Below are 20,819 nucleotides of genomic sequence, written 5' to 3' on the forward strand. Positions count from 1 at the left end.
TGTGTATGTGTGTGTGTGTGCGTGTGTGTGTGTGTGTGGAAGCCATTTTCCCTGTCAGAGTGTTAAGCAGATAATACTAATTACTTCTCCTCCCAGTGGCTTGTTAATTGTGCTCATTGTGGATTTATACAGCATTGCTAAAAACCCCATCACTCACACGCACACACGCGCACACACACACACACACACACTCACACACACACGCACGCACTCACGCACACAATCAACAGGTCATTTTTTTAGGCAGAAGGCTTGACTTTAAGCCACTAATTAATTATGCCAGGTGGGCTTCCATACACACACACACGCACCGAAGGGCGGGCAGCAGAAGTAACAAGTAATGTGCAGATGTTCCAATGATGTCAATCCTCTTTGCGGATCATCCTTCACCTGACGGCGACCTCCCGCGTATACCAACGTGCACACGGGCGGCCTATGATCCTCAAGGATTTAGAGGCCAACGTCGTGAAGTCATATTTATATTACCCACTTTGTGTGCCCCACCCCCCACCCCCTATCCTGAGGCTAATGACCCAAACAAGCTGATGAGCCAGTCACCTCTGTCCACAGCCCCTCCCTCCCCGCCACCCGCTAAGAGGTTAATGGTCGAGCCCAATAATCCTTCTCCAAACAAGCCCTGAGATGCTAATTGTGTCCCCCTATAAATACAGCCTGACTCCTGGTCCGCTTTCTTCACCGTGGCCACCAGGACCTGCTGTCACACCGTACAAGACCAGGGCGAGCTGGCATCATCTCGGACGCGCACCTGGACTCATGTTCCCACTGCCCATGTTCACAACGGACCAGGTGGCCCGGGTGTGCGAGAACCTGGAGGAGACCGGCGACATGGAGCGCCTCGGCCGCTTCCTCTGGTCGCTCCCCGCCGCTGTGCCGGGCTCCGCCGGGGAGGCACTAAACCGGCACGAATCGGTGATGCGCGCCCGAGCCCTGGTGGCCTTTCACGGGGGGAACTTTGAGGCTCTCTACCAGATCCTGCAGAGTCACCGCTTTACACGGGAGTCCCACGCTAAGCTGCAGGACCTGTGGCTGGATGCGCATTACCGGGAGGCGGAGAGGCTCAGGGGTCGACCCCTGGGCCCGGTGGAGAAGTACCGAATCCGCAAGAAGTTCCCTTTGCCACGAACTATCTGGGACGGCGAGCAGAAAACACACTGCTTTAAGGTAAGAGAATATGCACCTTTTAGTCGGAACACTAAAATGCCAAGATTGGGAATTTTGTTCAATAAGACACACAAATGGCGAGATGAGATATTGCCTTAAACTGCTGAACATGATCTAACTTAGTGGGCCGACTGACTTGGAAGTAAAGCTTCCAGTAATATCAGTCTAAGACGATTATGGTGGACATGATATGAGATTTATAGGATGATATCAGATACTGTACTTCCTGTGTCCTCGTGTCTTTAGGAGAGGACCCGCAGCTTGCTGAGAGAGTGGTATCTCCAAGATCCTTACCCTAACCCATCCAGAAAGAGGCATCTGGCCCAGGCCACGGGACTCACGCCCACACAGGTCGGCAACTGGTTCAAGAATCGGCGCCAGCGAGACCGCGCTGCGTCCGCCAAAAACAGGCAAGTTGATGCGAGCGTTCAGTCACTTGGTCCCGGCTTGTCCATGCTTCATGTTAGACTTACACTTGAACTTTGACAATCTTTATTAATCCACAAGGAAAATTGTTCCATATAGTAGCTCAGTTTCAAAGGATGGAAAGGATAATGCAGGTATTAAGTAGACAAAAAATGTACCATAGTAGCAATATAAAATATAACATATGTGTAATATTTACATATCATATATACTGTACATAATATGTTGTCCTTTTGCTCCTTCCAGATTGCAGCAGGACCACGCCCATCTCCCCTCTGGGACTTCACCTAATGCCTCACTTCAGGTGTGCAGCTCCCATCTATTGGCGCCCTCCCCTCGCCACTTGGGCAGCCCCGAGGCAAGCGACTGCAGCTCAGGGACTGAGCACAGGGGGGCCGGCGCCTCCACCCCGGAGATATCCGTCAGTAGCGACAGCGAGTTCGAACCCTGAAAAGATGGACCGTTTCGAGAACGGGGTGGGCGCGCCAGAGAGACAATGTGCATGTGCTGCCTATGCAGGGATGTGGGGTTTGCCCCCACGAGAGGACTATGGCGTCACGCCGCAAAGACGCCGCGCACTTAACAAGCATGGTGACTTTGACAACAGTGTCGTAGAAGAAAACGTTCTTTAGAGAAAAACTTTCATGTTGACATATTCGTTGGTGAGCGTGAACATATTCAACATGTCGCTGCCTTAAAGGAAGTCAGGGCGTCACATCACTTTACATCACATCACCTCCTTATGTCATTGCACTCACATGACCTCTGTAGGTCACATCATGTCACATGCATGTCACGTAGCCTTAGGTTGTGTCACTTCACATCAGGTCCCACCACGCCACCTCAGGTCACATCATGTCACCTCATATCACGGCACTTCATGCCACATCACATCACCCCCTTACGTCAATGACATGTCATGCCATGTCTTATTATGTCACAAACCGTCACATCACCTCATTTCACATCACCTTACATCACGGACACGTCATATCATGCCACATAATGTCACGTCACCTCATTTTACATCACCGACACATCATATCATTTCACGTCACTTTGGGTCATGTTACTTCACATGTCACCCAGTGTTGTCACGGACACGTCATGCCACATCATGATATGTCACTTCACATATCACCCCCTTATGTCACGGACACGTCATGCCACGTCATATCATGTCACATAACGTCATGACACCACTTTGCGTCACGGACACATCATGCCATGTCATATAATGTCACATAATGTCACGTCACCTCACATCATGTTGCATCAAATCATGTCACGTCTGCCCCCGCCATGTTTTGTTATTAAAGCAGCAAAGTGATTGGACTGGCTCAACTGGGGTCCGTGCATGAGCGCTAGTGCCTCTAATGTCACAAACTGCATTTTAATGAAAGATGAAGCTTTGGTGTTAATAAATAAAAAATATTTTTATCCAAAATCCTGGTGCCGAGTGTGTATTTGATCTCACCTGAAACATGAGGACAAGGCAAAGAGGTTGTACTCAGGTGGGCGGGCTCAGGCTGAGTAGTCCCACCCACAGCCTCTCAGCCAGGTGTGCAGGCTGAATACGCAGTGAGCTGTCGACGGGTCAACATGGACTCTGAGGGCAGAAAAGTGGTGGTCTGCGACAACGGGACGGGGGTAGGTCAAACGACATCGCCACTTCCTGTTAATTGTGTGTCTTTACTTCATGAGTTCCCAGACAAATTCTTGATAGGATGATGGTAACCAGGTTGGGAATGTGTGAGCCCGTCCAGACTTGTTGCTCTCTTGGGCCACCATACAAGGCTGTGAGGCTCTCAGCTCAGCATTCATTGGCTAAGAAGCAGGAAGTGACGTTTCAGAAGGGGTTTTATAGGCCTCTCTGCAAAAATTGCAAAGTTAAGTGGAATGGAATGTGCTGCAGGCCCTCAGGCAAAGCAGGTTTATGTTCAAACATTAGTGCTCAAAGTGATGCAGATTAAAGTGCAGTTGGATTAATAAACTGAATGGAAGCATTTATAGCAATCACGTGCAGGATTCAGATAAATGTGCTTCTCGCTTCCCTTGCAGTTTGTAAAGTGTGGCTTTGCTGGATCCAACTTCCCGGACCACATCTTTCCTGCCATGGTGGGTCGCCCAGTCATCCGGTCCACCACCAAAGTGGGCAACATCGAGATTAAAGTAGGACATTCAAATGAAACATTTTTTATGGGCTTGTCAATTATCAACATTGTTGTGACCCGCTTTGCCGGCCTTTCTCCATTCGTAATCACAGGACCTAATGGTGGGCGACGAAGCTAGCGAGTGCCGCTCGTTGCTCGAGGTGTCCTACCCAATGGAGAACGGGATGGTGCGCTGCTGGGACGACATGCTGCACCTCTGGGACCACACATTCGGTCCGGAGCGGCTGGATATTGATCCAACACAGTGCAAGGTACCAAAAAGACCGGACTGACGAAGCAGGTGGTGGGGGTGCATCACATTTATAGAAGTGACCTTCTTTAAATCTTCTTGTGGCGCAGATCCTGCTGACAGAACCGCCCATGAACCCAACCAAGAACCGCGAGAAAATTGCTGAGGTCATGTTTGAGAAGTACCAGTTCCACGGCCTCTACGTGGCTATCCAGGCCGTACTCACTCTCTACGCTCAGGGTGTGAGCAGCCGCCAGGAACAGACAACCAGTGCGAGGCTAAATTGACAAAATAAAAATCCAGCCTGGTTTCTGCCGCAGGTCTTCTGACGGGAGTGGTCGTGGACTCAGGGGACGGAGTCACCCACATCTGTCCGGTGTACGAGGGCTACTCCTTGCCGCATCTGACCCGCAGGCTGGACATTGCCGGGCGTGACGTCACCCGTTACCTCATCAAAGTGCGTGGAGCTGCGCAGCCTGAGTAAACGTCTACACGGTAACGTCACATGACCTGCTTTATGACCTCAGTTGTTGCTGCTGCGCGGTTATGCCTTCAACCACTCGGCCGACTTTGAGACGGTGCGCATGCTAAAGGAGAAGCTGTGCTACGTAGCGTATAACGTAGAGCAGGACCAGCGCCTGGCCACAGAAACCACCTACCTGGTGGAGTCCTATACGGTATAGTCGCACCTAAATTTGGTAGTTCAGTCAGCCCCACCAAGAAGTCGCTTTTGTAAAACTAAACAGTTGTGTTTAGCTCCCTGACGGTCGGCAGGTGATGGTGGGGGGCGAAAGGTTTGGCGCCCCGGAAGCGCTCTTCCAGCCTCACCTGATCAACGTGGAGGGAGCAGGTGTTGCCGAGCTTCTCTTCAACACCATCCAGGCTGCTGACATCGACCTCAGGTGGGCTTGGCGTCGCCTGGCTTCGTGAGCACATCGTCACGTGACTTAGACGTGTTTGCATTCACAGGGCAGACTTCTATAAACACATTGTCCTGTCCGGAGGGAGCACCATGTACCCCGGTCTCCCGTCCAGACTGGAGCGAGAGATTAAGCAGCTCTACCTGGAGAGGGTTCTGGACGGAGACACACATAAGTTGGCTGTAAGACATTACATTGAAGGTGTGTGTGTGTGTGCGTGTGTGTGTGTGTTCTCAGCGAGTGTCTTCACCTCCGCAGAAGTTTAAGATTCGCATCGAGGACCCCCCGCGCCGCAAACACATGGTGTTTCTGGGCGGCGCCGTGCTCGCCAACATCATGAAGGACAAGGACTCCTTCTGGCTGAGCAGGGCCGAGTACCTGGAGAGCGGCCTTGGTGTGCTGCAGAAACTGGGAGGCGGGGTGAGATAAAGCCGCGCCCATATTGTCATCAATAATATGCTTCCTATTTTGTCCTATTGTCTCTTGAATTGTTTTCACAAGCAAGGTACTTTGAAATAAAGTTTATCACCTGTAAATAATTGCTCCATTTCCTGTTCCATACGCTGTCAATGGGCGACTTTGATTGGCTCAGCATTTCCTCCACAGTCCAAAAACACAGTTTCTGATTGGTCGACATCTATTTAATATGTCTACCACGACTTGAGTTGTTTCGAATGCAAACGCCGGTGTTGTGCCGGAAAACGCACCCCTGCGTCAGGGGGTGCATATTATGGCAGGGGTGCGTTTTCCGGCACAACACCGGCACAACACCGGACATAAAACGCACATTCCTTATATTTTTCATTCTTAAAATCCACCAAGTGATACATATTATAGGCAACACGACACTGAAATAATTCCACTAACCACATAGAAGACGACTTGAAGATAAGCTGTGCTGCTGGACGCTTTTCAAAGTAAGTTTCCTCGTGATCAACCAACATAAACCTGTGTCCTTAAATGTGTGCTTTAAATATTTGTGTTGTGCTGCCCCCTGCTGTTGGCACTAGATAGCACAGCTGCACAAATAAAATAGTTTTATTGCGAGTTAGCTGACACATTTACACTGATTAGGAATAGTGAGCTCACACAATCAACACTTTCGCGTAGCCTCAAATTAAAAAGCATGCATTACGTTCAAAACACATTGTCTTTGTCATCATCATCATCATCATCATCATCACTTGCTGGGTAAAGCCGGCACATGTTGCAGATTACTGAAACCAGGCCCAAACAATCAAAGTTACTTTGAAATACAAGACGTGAAGTTGAACAGTCAGCAGACCCACCACAGTGTGATGGTGAGACAAGTTGTAGTACAGGGGTGTCCAAAGTGTGGCCCACAGCTTATTCTGCTGATAAACACTGATATACATAGCCCACATTAGATCATCACACAGAATATCAAGCAAAACTGCAATTAGCCCAAATTCCCTCAAAATTACACCTGCAACCCAAAATGGGTTTATGCTTTTTGATTATTTTCATGCATGCTGTCATGACCCTTCCCTAGAAATGGCAGGAAATCCTCACTCTCTGGCAGGAACGCTCGACTGACCAGAATATACCTGCTCGCAACATTTGGTTTTTGGGTATGTTCAAGCCCTTGAAAATGCAATTTAGACGGACAAATAATATTAATGGATTTATTTTTGCGTGCCAATGTGCGCCTTCCCTTCCCACACACCCACCTTTCAGTCTTTCAGTGAAAAAAAAGTTTGGACACCCCTGATTGAATACATTCAGCTGGTTTCCGTTTCCAAGACAACATCACATGGTGTTTTTATAATGCAAAAGTGATCAAAAAGCTCCTCATTCACACTCATCATGCTAAGGCTTCACTATGGTCACAGCCAATAAAAAACACAATGAAAGTCAAAGGTGGGTCACATCTCCTCCAAAGTCCAAGTTTGGAAACTTTAGCGTCCAGGTTTATGTTGCTGTGGAACAGCGAATGAGAAGATACCAGCGAGTTACATCAGCACCAAGTTGTGTGCTTTTGTTTCCAAGCAACAGCAGTTCACCTTTTCATGATGCCATCCATGCACGTTGGTGACACAAATAGAGCCCACTCTCCTGCCAGGTGCCGGGGCGCTCCTCACGATCCCCCGCCGGAGAGAGTTGCCATCCATCTCCTTCTCCATCCCTCCTCTCTCCGCTCATCTCCTCCCACTCACTCCTCACACACCGACTCACTCAGGTCCACAGCGCCACCTCTGGTGAGCCGCCGCATCTTGCTGAAGTCGTGATCGGTCCTCAGGTAGGAGAGGGAGGGGCCTCCCTCACTGTGGCCCGCCAGGTCCTGAGGCTGGGCCTGAGGCGGCAGGGCCCGCATTTCACCGCCGCTGCGCCAGTACAGCGTGTACTGCTGCGGGTCAGACACGCCGAAGGTGGCGGCGCACAGCTGCGCCAGCGCCTGACTGCTCTCTCCCGCTCGCCACTGTAAGGTCCGCACGGCGCTCCGCTCCCCGTCCTGGAAGAGTATCCGAACGCACCTCTGGAGGCGAAGAGGAGAAACAAAACTCTGGGTCAAAGACGCTTAAGAAAGTGGATGGTGGAGTCCTAAGCTCTGCAGAACCTTGACAGTAACTTTGACGCAAATTGAAACAAGCCTTTATATAAGATCACAATTGACCCATTTAATAACACACACACACACACACACACACACACACAAAAACACACACACACACACACACACACACGCACGCACGCACGCACGCACGCACGCACACACACATCAACAGGTCCAACTTACAGAGTCACTGAGCTCCTCGCTGTCCGTGTGCATATTGTGTTTGCCTGCTTGGATGCGTAGCTCAATAAATTTCATGTTATCTGACCGCCCACTTCCTCATCGCACTCGCCTCACGGATCGCCCGCCTGTGTCGGAGCAGAATCTGGCTGCCGGCTCACTTAGATGGGCTATTTGAAGCCTGGGGAGGCACCACGTGACGGCACACAAACGTTGACAATGCCTCTTTTCTCTTTTTTTCTCTCTGGCATCTGCTTTGACCAATCTAAACAAGCGGTGTGAGAACAGGTGAAAGTGTGTGTGTGTGTGTGTGTGTGTATGTGCGTGTGTGTGTGTGTGTGTGTGTGTGCGTGCGTGCGTGCGTGCGTGTGCGTGCCTGACCCAGATCAGCGGATTATCTTTTAAAAACTAATCCTCTCAAATGAATTCCAGACGTGTTTATGAAATGTGGAAGTGGACCACCAAAGGCTTGTGCGGGACATTTAGCATATACGAGCTGAGGTTCAGTCATGAATGAAACCTCTGACCTCACTGCTTGATCCAGGATGTTCAAAAAGTAGAACCTAATTGTTCTGAACTTTGTCACTGTCGTAATATGAAGTCATGCACACAACAGAAGCCTGTATTTATACCTGGCTCTGCAGGTTCTCTTTTTGCCTCTGGGCCTCACGGCTTCGTCTGCAGCGCCACTCCCTTAGTGCCTCCTGGGCCTCAGGGGTCAGGCAGCCTGAGGCAGGCTGGTGTCTGTCCAGACTCTGGATCAGATGGATGCTGGCAAACATGCTGGTTAAATAAGAGCCACCTGGAAGCGCAAGACGAGCAAATAGGCTTCATAGAAGTTCCTCTAGTTGATGCTCAGTGACTGACCTTCTCCACCAAGCCAGGACGGCTCCAGCAGCTCCATCATGTACTCCACCTCCATCAGGATGTGAGGCCTGTTAGACTCCACCATCACGTAGGAGAGTGATGGCAGAAAGTCCTCCCAGCTCACTTCTTGCCCTGAAAAGAAGCCAATACTCCAATGCATGACTGAATCAAGGTAGTTGTGTCGAGTGTCTCACCGTGAGCGGCACCCTTGGCCTTGTGCACGCACTTGCACACCTGCAGCAGCAACAGCACCTTGTCGATGGGTGAGTGCGTGCGCCGCATCATCACCAGCTTCTGCTTCACCTTCTCCACCTGGCGACTGTCCGGCACGCCTGTGCGCACGCCAAGACGCTCCATTGAACCTGCGCCTTTTAAACGCAGGAGGTTCTGGCTGAAACGCTGACTAAAGGCATCCTGCTGGTGCAGTGCTGTCAGGGCTTTGTCCAAATGTGACCTCAGGGGTCGGAGCACACAGGAGAACATAGCGCGTTCCAGAGCCAGATCTGCCGAAACCATAAAGAGTAAATATTTAACTATATTTAACTCTAAACTGCTGAAGTCACATGACCATATTGACGTGTAAGTGACTCCATGCTTCTACTGTAACAGTACCACCGCAAAACCCTCCCCCACCACCCGAATCGTGCGCTCTCAAAGCGTGCGTGGGCCTGTGAGATCTTTTGATGATAAAAAAATGCAAATGGCTCCCACCAACGCAAAAGCAGATAAATCAGGGTGCAGGAAGGAAGGCAGCGGCCGTGCACTGCCAGGCAACACACGTAAATGTGCGCGCATACACAAGCCCACGCACAGGGCTGCTGAGAAGTAGCAGCCTGTTACTTTACAATTACCTGATAGAAGCCCCCTCCCTGAGTTTTATACTTTTGTTTCAGTGACGTGTGCTAGTAAACAGTGAGTGTTTTTTTAGGATGCGTGACATCATTGGGGTATCTTTACCCTTTTCGTTCTCTGGCACCAAAGTTTCAATGGGAGGTTCCAGCTCTCCGCTTTCAAGCAAGCAGCATTTGGCCTGGGACAGAAAGAGGCGTACACCCTGCAGGAGCTGCACAGACGTCATGTGTGGGGACGAAGAGGAGGCAGCGATCGACCTAAGCAGTCCCTTCTGTGCCAGGAGGAAGTCCTGGACCATCCCTCCAAAAACGGAGCGCCTGTCCCGGGACAGCTCCTCGACAAGTCGCGTCAGCCGCTTGTCCGGAGCAAAGAAACACACAAACGCTTCACTCATGCGGCGCAGCCCACCGCGGCCTCGCGAGCGCATAAGTGGCGGTCTCATAGAGCCTTGTGTTTGGGTTGTCGCGGTATGCTCGGAATCGGAATCAGAGTCATTTTCTTCATCCAAACTGCTGAAGGAGCTGTTGCTGTCAAGCTCGGCCAGAGATGGAGCAGGGCGGCGTTCCAAAGCCAGGAGAGCCACTTCGATGGCGGGTGTCTCCGATGGAGGCTGGCCCATCTTAGCGGAGAAACGAGAAGTGGTCATTTATCTTTAAGACATGCCTGTAAGCAAGAGGTCTTACTTGAGGCACTCTGGCAGCCATCATGTCCTCTTCGTCTGCCGACCCCGGCGACACAGCAGGAGTTCTCCTCAGAACCCCCGCCCCTGCGTGGACTCTCCTCTGGGAATCAGAGCCAGATCGCAACATCCTGAACTCGCCAGGCATCTCCACCGATGGGGGTGGCGAATAAGACCCCACCCCCTCAAGGGACAGATTCATAGAGGACTCTGAGAGGCGTAGTCGCATGCTGCGCTTGAAGCGGTGTCGTTTGTTGGAGGCACTGTGGTTCTGGAGTTCTACCTGCTGTGCAAAGGAAGACATAGATGCATCAGCTTGTGGAAGTGTTGACCAATCACATATTCGCATACGTGTAGGGCAAGGCTACTTAACTGGCAGCCAAGAGGCCAAATTTGGCTCGAGAATGATATCATACTGGCACCCGAGTTCAGTTCAAAAGTTGGTAGACAAACATTTTTGCAGAAAATTACTAAAACATTATAGTGTTCCTGGTTTTCAAAGTAAGAATAAAAGTGAAGGGAGAAATCCAGCCCCCCACATAGTTTTCTGAAAATCTGGCCCCCAGAACAATCTAGTTGAATAGACCAGGGGTAGGGCTTAAACTGCTTGAGAACCCACCGTGCAGACTTCCAGCTGAAGGAAGAGCGGGTTTATAAAGCAGAGTTTGCCTTGACTGCTCAGGGCCTGAAGACCACATTGGTTGGAGGTCACCTGCACCACTGGGACCTTTCCACTGCTCCAAGAAATAGGAGGTCCATTTTGAAGCTCGGAGGCGCTTAGCGAGCTCCAGAAGTCTGCATGGAGTCAAGAAGAAACAAAAGACAGAAGGTTACAGGTTGTTGACATGGAAAGGTAAAGATAAAGAGCACCTTGGCCCATGTGTGAGATGGCCTCCAGCTGCCTGTGTGTGGTGGCCTTGGCGATAGCGTCTGGCAGCTGGAGAGGGAAAGGCAGCACGTCCCTGCAGACAAAATGACTGATTGAAATTAGTGTTTGGGTACATGAACACTTTCTGAAGCAATTCAGTCAATTGAGAAGCTGAAAATGAATGGAGTCTCATGTTCGTAAACCAGACCTGCTGATGCAGTAGAAGGCCACCAGGCGACACAGGTCAGGGAAGCTGAGCGCTGAGCTCTCCAAGGCAAACGCTGGGGAAAGAGGAAACAGAATCTGATTGACAGGCTGCCCTCAGCGTCACACATGCTGATGAAGCTGCACTCACTGTAGTCTTCCTCACAGATAAAGCACTCCTTCACAGAGGAAGGACGCTTTTCGGCGGCGACCCTCAAACACAGAACCTTCCGCTGGCTCGAGTAGCACTTGCGCACTAAGAACGTCTGCTGGGACACCAACAACATTTTATCAGTGTAAACGTTTGCATGTAGCTTAGCATAAATCTAGCTGACCCCGACAGGCTCTCTGAGCAGAATGTAGAGGGCGGATTCTTGGTTGAGTGACAGCTGCAGCCACACTGGGTGTGTTAGCAGCAGACGATCTAGGACGCTAAAGGCCCTCTCAAGGCCCAACTGAGAGGGGCCAGCCTCCTGCATCTGAAACACAAAGGACACAGAGCCCATAGTCCTGCCATCCTTCTCTTGTATGGGCATACTCACACCAGGCCAATACACTTCACACCTATAAAGCACAGAATATTTGGCTATGGTGGGAGCGCACTACCCCTTTTCCGTGTCATAGCAATTGGAAACACATTTATTTGTTCACTTCCTGCGCTCTGTAACACAAACAAATAAATAAAAAGAGTTACAGTATCATAGATAATAGTTTAATTGTGATTCACATAATACAATGAATAAGGTTCTAATTTTTCAATAATTGGTTCAAGATGTTTATCAGGATTCTTCTTCTTTGTACTTTGTAAACACTTAGAGTTTGAACACTTTCTTAAACTGTATCATATAAGTCCATTTTGATTTATTTGCTTAACCCATTCCGAAATTTAATTCCACATACTAATATGCTAAAGGTTTTAGGTGTTGTATGTGCATACTGTTGTTTTAAGTATTTTTTTCCCTAAGGTTATATTTCTCCTCTTTTGTTGAGAATAATTGTTTTACATGATTGGGTAGCAGATTATAGTTTGCTTCCTGCATAATCTTAGCTGTTTGTAAATGCACCAAGTCAATTTAAATATGTTTGATTCAATAAATAAAGGGGTTGAATGTTTTCCATAACCAACATTAAGTATCATTCTAACTGACCTCTTTTATAACACAATTAATGAATCATACTTTTGTAGTTATTTCCCCATATTTCTACACAATAACTCAAATATGGTAACAATAGTGAGCAGCAGAGATAATGGAGAATTTTCTTTTGTCCAGGTCAAATTTTACTTTATTCATTACTTACATATTTCTTGCAACCTTATGTTGTATATTTTTTTTAGATTTCCAGTTGATTTTATCATATGTTATTACACCTAAACATTTCCCTGTCAATGTCTTCAGTTGTATTTAGTTTGACTTTCTCTTCTACTGTTACCAAATAGTTTATTTGACTACAAACCATATGAGTTGGGAAATTGTGTTAGATGTAAATATAAACGAAATACAATGATTTGCAAATCCTTTTCAACCCATATTCAATTGAATGCACTACAAAGACAAGATATTTGATTTTCAAACTCATAAACTTTATTTATTTTTTGCAAATAATAATTAACTTAGAATTTCATGGCTGCAACACGTGCCAAAGTAGTTGGGAAAGGGCATGTTCACCACTGTGTTACATGGCCTTTCCTTTTAACAACACTCAGTAAACGTTTGGGAACTGAGGAGACACATTTTTTAAGCTTCTCAGGTGGAATTCTTTCCCATTCTTGCTTGATGTACAGCTTAAGTTGTTCAACAGTCCGGGGGTCTCCGTTGTGGTATTTTAGGCTTCATAATGCGCCACACATTTTCAATGGGAGACAGGTCTGGACTACAGGCAGGCCAGTCTAGTACCCGCACTCTTTTACTATGAAGCCACGTTGATGTAACACGTGGCTTGGCATTGTCTTGCTGAAATAAGCAGGGGCGTCCATTGTAACGTTGCTTGGATGGCAACATATGTTGCTCCAAAACCTGTATGTACCTTTCAGCATTAATGGCGCCTTCACAGATGTGTAAGTTACCCATGTCTTGGGCACTAATACACCTCCATACCATCACAGAGGCTGGCTTTTCAACTTTGCGCCTATAACAATCCGGATGGTTCTTTTCCTCTTTGGTCCGGAGAACACGACGTCCACAGTTTCCAAAAACAATTTGAAATGTGGACTCGTCAGACCACAGAACACTTTTCCACTTTGTATCAGTCCATCTTAGATGAGCTCAGGCCCAGCGAAGCCGACGGCGTTTCTGGGTGTTGTTGATAAACGGTTTTCGCCTTGCATAGGAGAGTTTTAACTTGCACTTACAGATGTAGCGACCAACTGTAGTTACTGACAGTGGGTTTCTGAGGTGTTCCTGAGCCCATGTGGTGATATCCTTTACACACTGATGTCGCTTGTTGATGCAGTACAGCCTGAGGGATAGAAGGTCACAGGCTTAGCTGCTTACGTGCAGTGATTTCTCCAGATTCTCTGAACCCTTTAATGATATTACGGAGCGTAGATGGTGAAATCCCTAAATTCCTTGCAATAGCTGGTTGAGAAAGGTTTTGCTCACGCATTTGTGGACAAAGTGGTGACCCTCGCCCCATCCTTGTTTGTGAATGACTGAGCATTTCATGGAATCTACTTTTATACCCAATCATGGCACCCACCTGTTCCCAATTTGCCTGTTCACCTGTGGGATGTTCCAAATACTGTAAGTGTTTGATGAGCATTCCTCAACTTTATCAGTATTTATTGCCACCTTTCCCAACTTCTTTGTCACGTGTTGCTGGCATCAAATTCTAAAGTTAATGATTATTTGCAAAAAAAAAAAAAAGTTTATCAGTTTGAACATCAAATATGTTGTCTTTGTAGCATATTCAACTGAATATGGGTTGAAAATGGTTTGCAAATCATTGTATTCCGTTTATATTTACATCTAACACAATTTCCCAACTCATATGGAAACAGGGTTTGTATTACTAAGATTCTGTGTGATCTATCCTGAAAAAATTTGGTATTTTTGTCTGCAAATAATCTAGTATCTTTAAGTCCTTTGTGACCTTACAAATTTTGGTTGCAGTATTGATCCCTGTGGTACACCGCAAGATATATTTAGAGCTGTAGTCATGTGTTCGCCTAGCTTCACAAATTATTTCCTGTAAGTCAAGTAGCTTTATCCCCAGGTAAGATAACCAAGATAATTCATTTATAGAAACCCAAAACAAAGACTCAAAATAATACGAAAGTAAAACCCACAACACGCTCGCTAACCTGCAACTAATTTTGTGTGCATAAGGAAAATGGGTCATTTAAGCCAAACAAACTCTGCTCATAATGTATATGACAACCGACACCTTTCACAATAAATAATCAGAATGACTCAAATTAATTCACAAAGGCAGAAAAATATCAGTGAAAGATCAGAATAGAAATGATACGGCAAGTAAACGGACGATCAATGCGAATACAGACCAACCTGGGCCAGAATGACCAGGTGGGGCAATCAAGTTCATGTAAGTGTGAGTACGCCCTACGCAAGGAAAGAAAGAAAATGCGTGAAGAGAATAATGAACTTCATGACCACACATGAGAGCATCCAGCTGTGTGGGCTGTTTTTCATTTGGACTATAGCTGGAGTTTGTGACACGTTCCCTTGTTGGCCAAACTTAATAGCAAATGCTATTAAGTACAGTAACCTATGAATTTATTTATATATGCACCTTATTGCTTTTTTATTCTGCACTACCATGAGCTGATGTAACGAAATGTTGTTCTTATCTGTACTGTAAAGTTCAAATTTGAATGACAATAAAAAGGAAGTCTAAGTCTAAGTCTAACACTTGCTCGGTCCGATAGCTGCACACCTTAGTTAAAAACTCTTCTTCTTGCTCAATGCTAAAAGAACGAGCAGTCCATTTCAGCGATTTGTGATATTTGGCCGTGGAAAGTGGCGATCGCTCGGCGTGCTGCTGGATGTCACATTGTGTGGGCTGCAGTGAGCAGATGGTTACCATGGCAACCCTGGCCTACACATTCTACCAGGCATTCCCACTCAGTAAAACACCTTTTTCCTTGACAAGTCAAGGCTGCGCGTGCACAACACAAACACGCCGTTGTTAAAGTGGTGAGGGGGTAACTCATTCCCATTTTCTCGCACCTTTTTATAACGTTTGTGAGCAACAATCTGTTTCAGCCACATTTAACATTACGGGTATTGTTTTCATTTTGTTTGCACCTCCTGACACCAGCTGTTATGTAACTCCTCCACCGGTAGCGCATGCATGGCGACGACAAGTTGCCAAAGTCTAGCCTGGGAGATTTTTGCAAGAAAGTCTGTAAGTCATCATCCATCCATCCATTTCCTACCGCTTGTCCTTTTTTTGGAGTCATCATATTAGTGAGCATCAACAAAACTTAGTAAGTTCATGAAAATTACAACCCGAGTGAGATAACACACATGTTAACACTGACGTGCACCTGCCATCAGCCAGTAGAGACCCTCCCCCCACACACACACACACACACACCCCACTCACACACACACTTACGTGTGTTTCAATAAGCTGATCAAAGGTGAAAGTGATTTAGCATAGTTAGCAAAACATGAGGATGACACCACATTTTCGTCCGTGCAGACATAACTTGCAAAGGCGCAACACGGGTGCTGATGCATGGAGAACCCGCTGGTGCCTCTTTGGGAACGTCCGCTTGCAGTGCATGGTTCCACCTTTGTGCGCTCCTGGTGAGTTTGCGTCAGTGTGATAGTGAAACCACAGGAACATGTTGTCGTCGTTGCGTCACAAAAGTGACTCAAGACTGGGGGGAAAAAAAGTTAATTTGTCATTATTTGACGCGTGCGCACACGCACACGCATGATGACCGTGATGGAGGCTAACTTTAGCTTGATGATTCATGGAACAACATCACCCTAGCGAGCTATAAGTGTCCACATAGAAGGCGGTGTGGGGGGGTCTCTACTGGCTGATGGCAGGTGTCAGTGTTAATGTGTGTGTGTGTGTGTGTGTGTGTGTGTGTGTGTGTGTGTGTGTGTGTGTGTGTGTGTGTGTGTGTGTGTGTGTGTGTGCGTGCGTGCGTGCGTGAGTGAGTGAGTCAAAAGCAACACAAACAACACGGACTAGCTGAAGGAGAAGAGGACTGTTAGCATAACTGTGAATAATCATCGCTTAGTGTGTGTGAGTGTGTGTGTGTCCAAAGTGTAATGACCTAAGCAGATTGTATTGCTTGGATTTACATGAAGTCATGTCCGGCTCAGGGCAGCACGGTGGGACAGGTTCGATTCTTGGGCTCGGGGTCTTTCTGTGTGGAGTTTGCATGTTCTCCCCATGACTGCGTGGGTTCCCTCCGGGTATTTCAGTTTCCTCTCACTTCCAAAGACATGCACCCGGTGATAGGTTGATTGGCAACACTAAATTAGCCCTAGTGTGTGAATGTGAGTGTGAATGTTGTCTGTCTATCTAAGTTGGCCCTGCGATTAGGTGGCGACTTGTCCAGGGTGTACCCCGCCTACCGCCTGAATGCAGCTGAGATAGGCTCCAACACCCCCCGTGATCCCGAAAGGGACAAGCGGTAGAAAATGGATGGATGGATGGACGTCCGGCTCAGTAATTATGCGCGGTGGTCAAGCCAGCATCTGTTTTCAATGCATTCTAGGCATCATTTAGCTATTCTTGAAGAAAAATGCCCTATGCTTGCGTTGTTTTCGACTGTACGAACCGTTCAAATAGCAAAAAGGATCAGCGCTTCTTCAGAGTTCCTCGAGAGATAATCAGGAAGGGCGAAAGAGTGCAAGAATTTACAAAAGACGATGAGAAAAGTTGCACGCACCCCAGTCTAAGGGAGCAGAGTCGAACAATGCCATACTTGCCAACCTTGAGACCTCCGATTTCGGGGGGGGGGGCGTGGTTAAGAGGGGAGGAGTATATTTACAGCTAGAATTCACCAAGTCAAGTATTTCATTCATATATATATATATATATATATATATATATATATATATATAAGAAATACTTGACTTTCAGTGAATTCTAGCTATATATATATATATATATATATATATATATATATATATATATATATATATATATATATATATATATATATATATATATAAGAGAAATACTTGAATTTCAGTGTTCATTTATTTACACCAGTGACGTGCGGTGAGGTTCATGACTGGTGAGGCACTGACTTCATCACAGTCAGATTTACAAACATATGAACCCTAAAGAGTATCTTATTCACCATTTGATTGGCAGCAGTTAACGGGTTGCGTTTAAAAGCTCATACCAGCATTCTTCCCTGCTTGGCACTCAGCATCAAGGGTTGGAATTGGGGGTTAAATCATCAACAATTATTCCCGGGCGCGGCGCCGCTGCTGCCCACTGCTCCCCTCACATCCCAGGGGGTGAGCAAGAGGATGGGTCAAATGCAGAGGACTAATTTCACCACACCGAGTGTGTGTGTGACAATCATTGGTACTTTAACTTAACTTTAACTTTACACATACAAACTGTAGCACACAAAAAAGCACATTTAATAAAACAACGTTATTATGGTCTTACCTTTACTTATAAGTGCGGGAACAGTGGTGTTCGTGTTGGAGGAGTTGTGAATGAATGAAATATGAAATTCGTGCTGCAGTCTGCAGGTGTACTTAATGTTGTGTCCCTGCAGCGTCATTGGTACTTTAACTTAACTTTAACTTTACACATACAAACTGTAGCACACAAAAAAGCACATTTGATAAAAAAAACGTTATTATGGTCTTACCTTTACTTATAAGTGCGGGAACAGTGGTGTTCGTGTAGGAGGAGTTGTGAATGAATGAAATATGAAATCCGTGCTGCAGTCTGCAGGTGTACCTAATGTTGTGTCCCTGCAGTCGTTCACGGCTCCTCCGGCGCGAGCAATGTTGTTTTTGCACTTTTTGGCTTCTTGTTAAGTGACTTTTTTTTGGGAGGATTCGGTCTTGCACGTCGAGGGTTTGGGTGTGGGCTTTGGTTGGTGTGGCGTTCCCGTCGGGGGGTGCATTAACCGGCACCAGGAGGCGGGGTTACGCGAGCCTCAGCCAGTGCGTCTTCGCAGCAGTTTTATGATTGCTCAGCATAAGAAATACGTTACACACATACAGGTGTTGACAAAATACACTGTACATTATATACCTCAGCTAACTAAACTATGGAAATGTATAATATAGTTCATATAGCAATACGTTCTCACTGCACAGCAGGCCAGCAGTTAGCCGAGTCCGTAATCCATGTTGAGGCACAATTGAGTGACGTGCCTCAATTAACTGGCTGCTGATCACCGCACCGTCTCTTCTCAGTATTTGAACGGCAAATGTGAAAATTCAGCAATTTTGAATAAAAATAATCTAAAACTGGTGAAGTTAAATGGAAAATAACATTATAGTATAATCACTGGATACATATAACAATTTAATTTTTTTTTTTTCTTTTCACATTTTTTTTCTTTCCATGATGGCAGGTGAGGCCCTGCCTCACCTGCCTCTAGTGACTGCACGTCACTGATTTACACATATACACACACATAACACTCATCTACTCATTGTTGAGTTAAGGGTTGAATTGTCCATCCTTGTTCTATGCTCTGTCACTATTTTTCTAACCATGCTGAACACCCTCTCTGATGATGCATTCTGCTTCGTCTCCTTGTTGTGTGCGCAGTTGTGCACAGCACTCTCTAAAAGCCGTAGATGTTATTGTCACATATGCATGCACAGTAGATGGCAGTATTGTCCTGTTTAAGAGTGTCACAACATTGCTGTTTACGGCAGATGAACTGCTTTACGGTAGACGAAAACATGACTGCTGTTGTTGTGTGTTGTTGCCGCGCTGGGAGGACGTTAATGAAACTGCCTAACAATAAACCCACATAAGAAACTAAGAACTCGCCCTCGATCATTCTACAGTTATAACGTGATTGGGCAGGCATGCTGTTTATATTGTGGGAAAGTGGACTTGAAAACAGGCTGTCGACACGTCACTCAGGTCCGCCTGAATTTCGGGAGATTTTCGGGAGAAAATTTGTCCCGGGAAGTTTTCGGGAGAGGCGCTGAATTTCGTGAGTCTCCCGGAAAATCCGGGAGGGTTGGCAAGTATGAACAATGCACAAGCTTGCAGGTTTGTTTTATATACTTTTAACGTTTACTATTTTCCCTTTAGGTATTATTAAATCAACAAATGATTCCCACGCTGCTGCTCACTGCTTCCCTCACTTCCCAGGGGGTGAACATTGGGATGGGTCCAATGCAGAGGACAAGTTTCACCACACCCAGTGTGTGTGACGATCGTTGGGACTTTAACTTTAACTTTATCTTGATATTATTTGTATGTCTTCAACACATCTTTGCTACGAGGGTTTTGTAAAGCACCAACTCGGCGAGTCTAAATAAAAGAAAGAAAATGTGAGAAAAACCTAAAAGAGTTAAGCTTCTACCAAAGGCAGCAATCATAAATGAAGCTTTCAGCACATGCACGATGTTGACATCTAGTTGTATTTTAAAAAAGACGAGGAAAATTTGTATAAGTAAACGGCGGGTGCAATAAGAAATAAGGCAACAAACATTGCTGTTAAAATGCGAAATGAAACCTTACCCAAGCAAAAACGATGTATAATTTGTTTATTTGTTCCTTTCATTCATTTTCTAGCACTATCCAGAAATTCATTTGTACTAAATTTGTCAGCTGTCATTCACAGAGCTAATGGAGACAAACAACCACTCACATGCCTTTCCTATAGACCAGGGGTCCCCAAACTACGGCTCACGTTTTTTGTTTTTTTGTTTTTTGTTATTATCACACTGGAGTGGTAAAGATAACAAGAGTGTAGAACACAACACGAGTGAAGACAACAGAGTAAAAAAGACAACAGAAGTATATAACAGGGTTAATGAAGGCAGCAGGAGGGAGATTAGAGTGAAGAAGACAAAAGAAGTGAAAAAGACAGGAGTAAAGAAGACAACAGGTGTGAAGAAGACATAGCAGTGAAGAAAAAAACAAGAGTGAAGAAGACAGGGGTGAAAGAGACAAGAGTGCGTGATGAAGACAAGACTAGAGTGATGAGGACAAGAAAAGTGAAGAAGAGTGAGGAAGCGTGAACATCACGTCCACTCCCACGCGGGCAGGATGGCGCTTCAGTCTTGACGTTATGTAACGTCCCATGTGTGAGCAGCCGCCCACTTTGCCCTGGCGGGGCGGGTAGAGGGTGAGGGGGGCCGCTGGGGGTCAAACTAACGGGTTCTGCATGGGGGCGGTCGGCATGCAGGGTTCACCTGTGGTCACCTGCTCCATTGTCTGTTGTGTTCACGCGCACATGCACGCAGCAAAAGGATGTGACGTTATTTCTGTCTCCCACAACACTTTAAAGTGCGATGGAAAGTCAACAAACACACCCTGTGACGTCACCATGGGAGTTGCACGCCAGGCAACAAGCATTGTTTAAACCGGAAGACGCGTCAAACAACAAACTTAAGGTTCAGGGGACTTACCTTGTGCTAATTAGACGTCCTGTGCACCACGGAACAGGCAACGGACTGCGCGCACCATGCCGCGGGAGCGCGAGCTCGTCAGCGGAGTGCGCGCATCAGTGGC

At 46.7% G+C, this 20,819-nt stretch overlaps 3 protein-coding genes across 5 annotated transcripts; 2 read left to right on the forward strand and 1 right to left on the reverse strand.

Annotated features, from left to right (window-relative positions):
- Positions 1-708: 708 nt before the first annotated feature.
- On the forward strand, positions 709-3,041 carry six7 (SIX homeobox 7). Its single transcript, XM_061960545.2, has 3 exons — positions 709-1,182; positions 1,429-1,592; positions 1,855-3,041. The coding sequence occupies exons 1-3, from the start codon at positions 775-777 to the stop codon at positions 2,057-2,059; spliced, it is 777 nt and encodes a 258-aa protein (XP_061816529.1). The 5' UTR covers positions 709-774; the 3' UTR covers positions 2,060-3,041.
- Positions 3,042-3,115: 74 nt separating this feature from the next.
- LOC133606508 (actin-related protein 2) lies at positions 3,116-5,461 on the forward strand. The gene is made up of 9 exons (XM_061960544.2): positions 3,116-3,258; positions 3,670-3,780; positions 3,875-4,033; positions 4,122-4,251; positions 4,332-4,468; positions 4,539-4,688; positions 4,768-4,913; positions 4,981-5,113; positions 5,190-5,461. Exons 1-9 carry the CDS (start codon positions 3,211-3,213, stop codon positions 5,358-5,360), a joined length of 1,185 nt encoding a protein of 394 aa, XP_061816528.1. The 5' UTR covers positions 3,116-3,210; the 3' UTR covers positions 5,361-5,461.
- Positions 5,462-5,951: 490 nt separating this feature from the next.
- rin1b (Ras and Rab interactor 1b) lies at positions 5,952-20,819 on the reverse strand. Of its 3 annotated transcripts, none has more exons than XM_072913197.1 (12): positions 20,717-20,819; positions 11,492-11,635; positions 11,308-11,422; positions 11,161-11,233; positions 10,955-11,046; positions 10,704-10,879; positions 10,089-10,367; positions 9,511-10,024; positions 8,748-9,056; positions 8,554-8,685; positions 8,319-8,488; positions 5,952-7,428 (listed from the first exon to the last, which is right to left on the reverse strand). In XM_072913197.1, the coding sequence occupies exons 2-12, from the start codon at positions 11,633-11,635 to the stop codon at positions 7,105-7,107; spliced, it is 2,328 nt and encodes a 775-aa protein (XP_072769298.1). In that variant the 5' UTR covers positions 20,717-20,819; the 3' UTR covers positions 5,952-7,104. The 3 variants fall into 3 exon arrangements, with proteins under 3 accessions (XP_072769298.1, XP_061816525.2, XP_072769297.1); XM_061960541.2 differs by having other exon boundaries at positions 10,089-10,370; XM_072913196.1 differs by lacking the exon at positions 20,717-20,819 and adding an exon at positions 15,735-15,995 and having other exon boundaries at positions 10,089-10,370.

The sequence above is a fragment of the Nerophis lumbriciformis genome, linkage group LG05 (genome assembly GCF_033978685.3).
Source record: "Nerophis lumbriciformis linkage group LG05, RoL_Nlum_v2.1, whole genome shotgun sequence".
NCBI lineage: Eukaryota > Metazoa > Chordata > Actinopteri > Syngnathiformes > Syngnathidae > Nerophis > Nerophis lumbriciformis.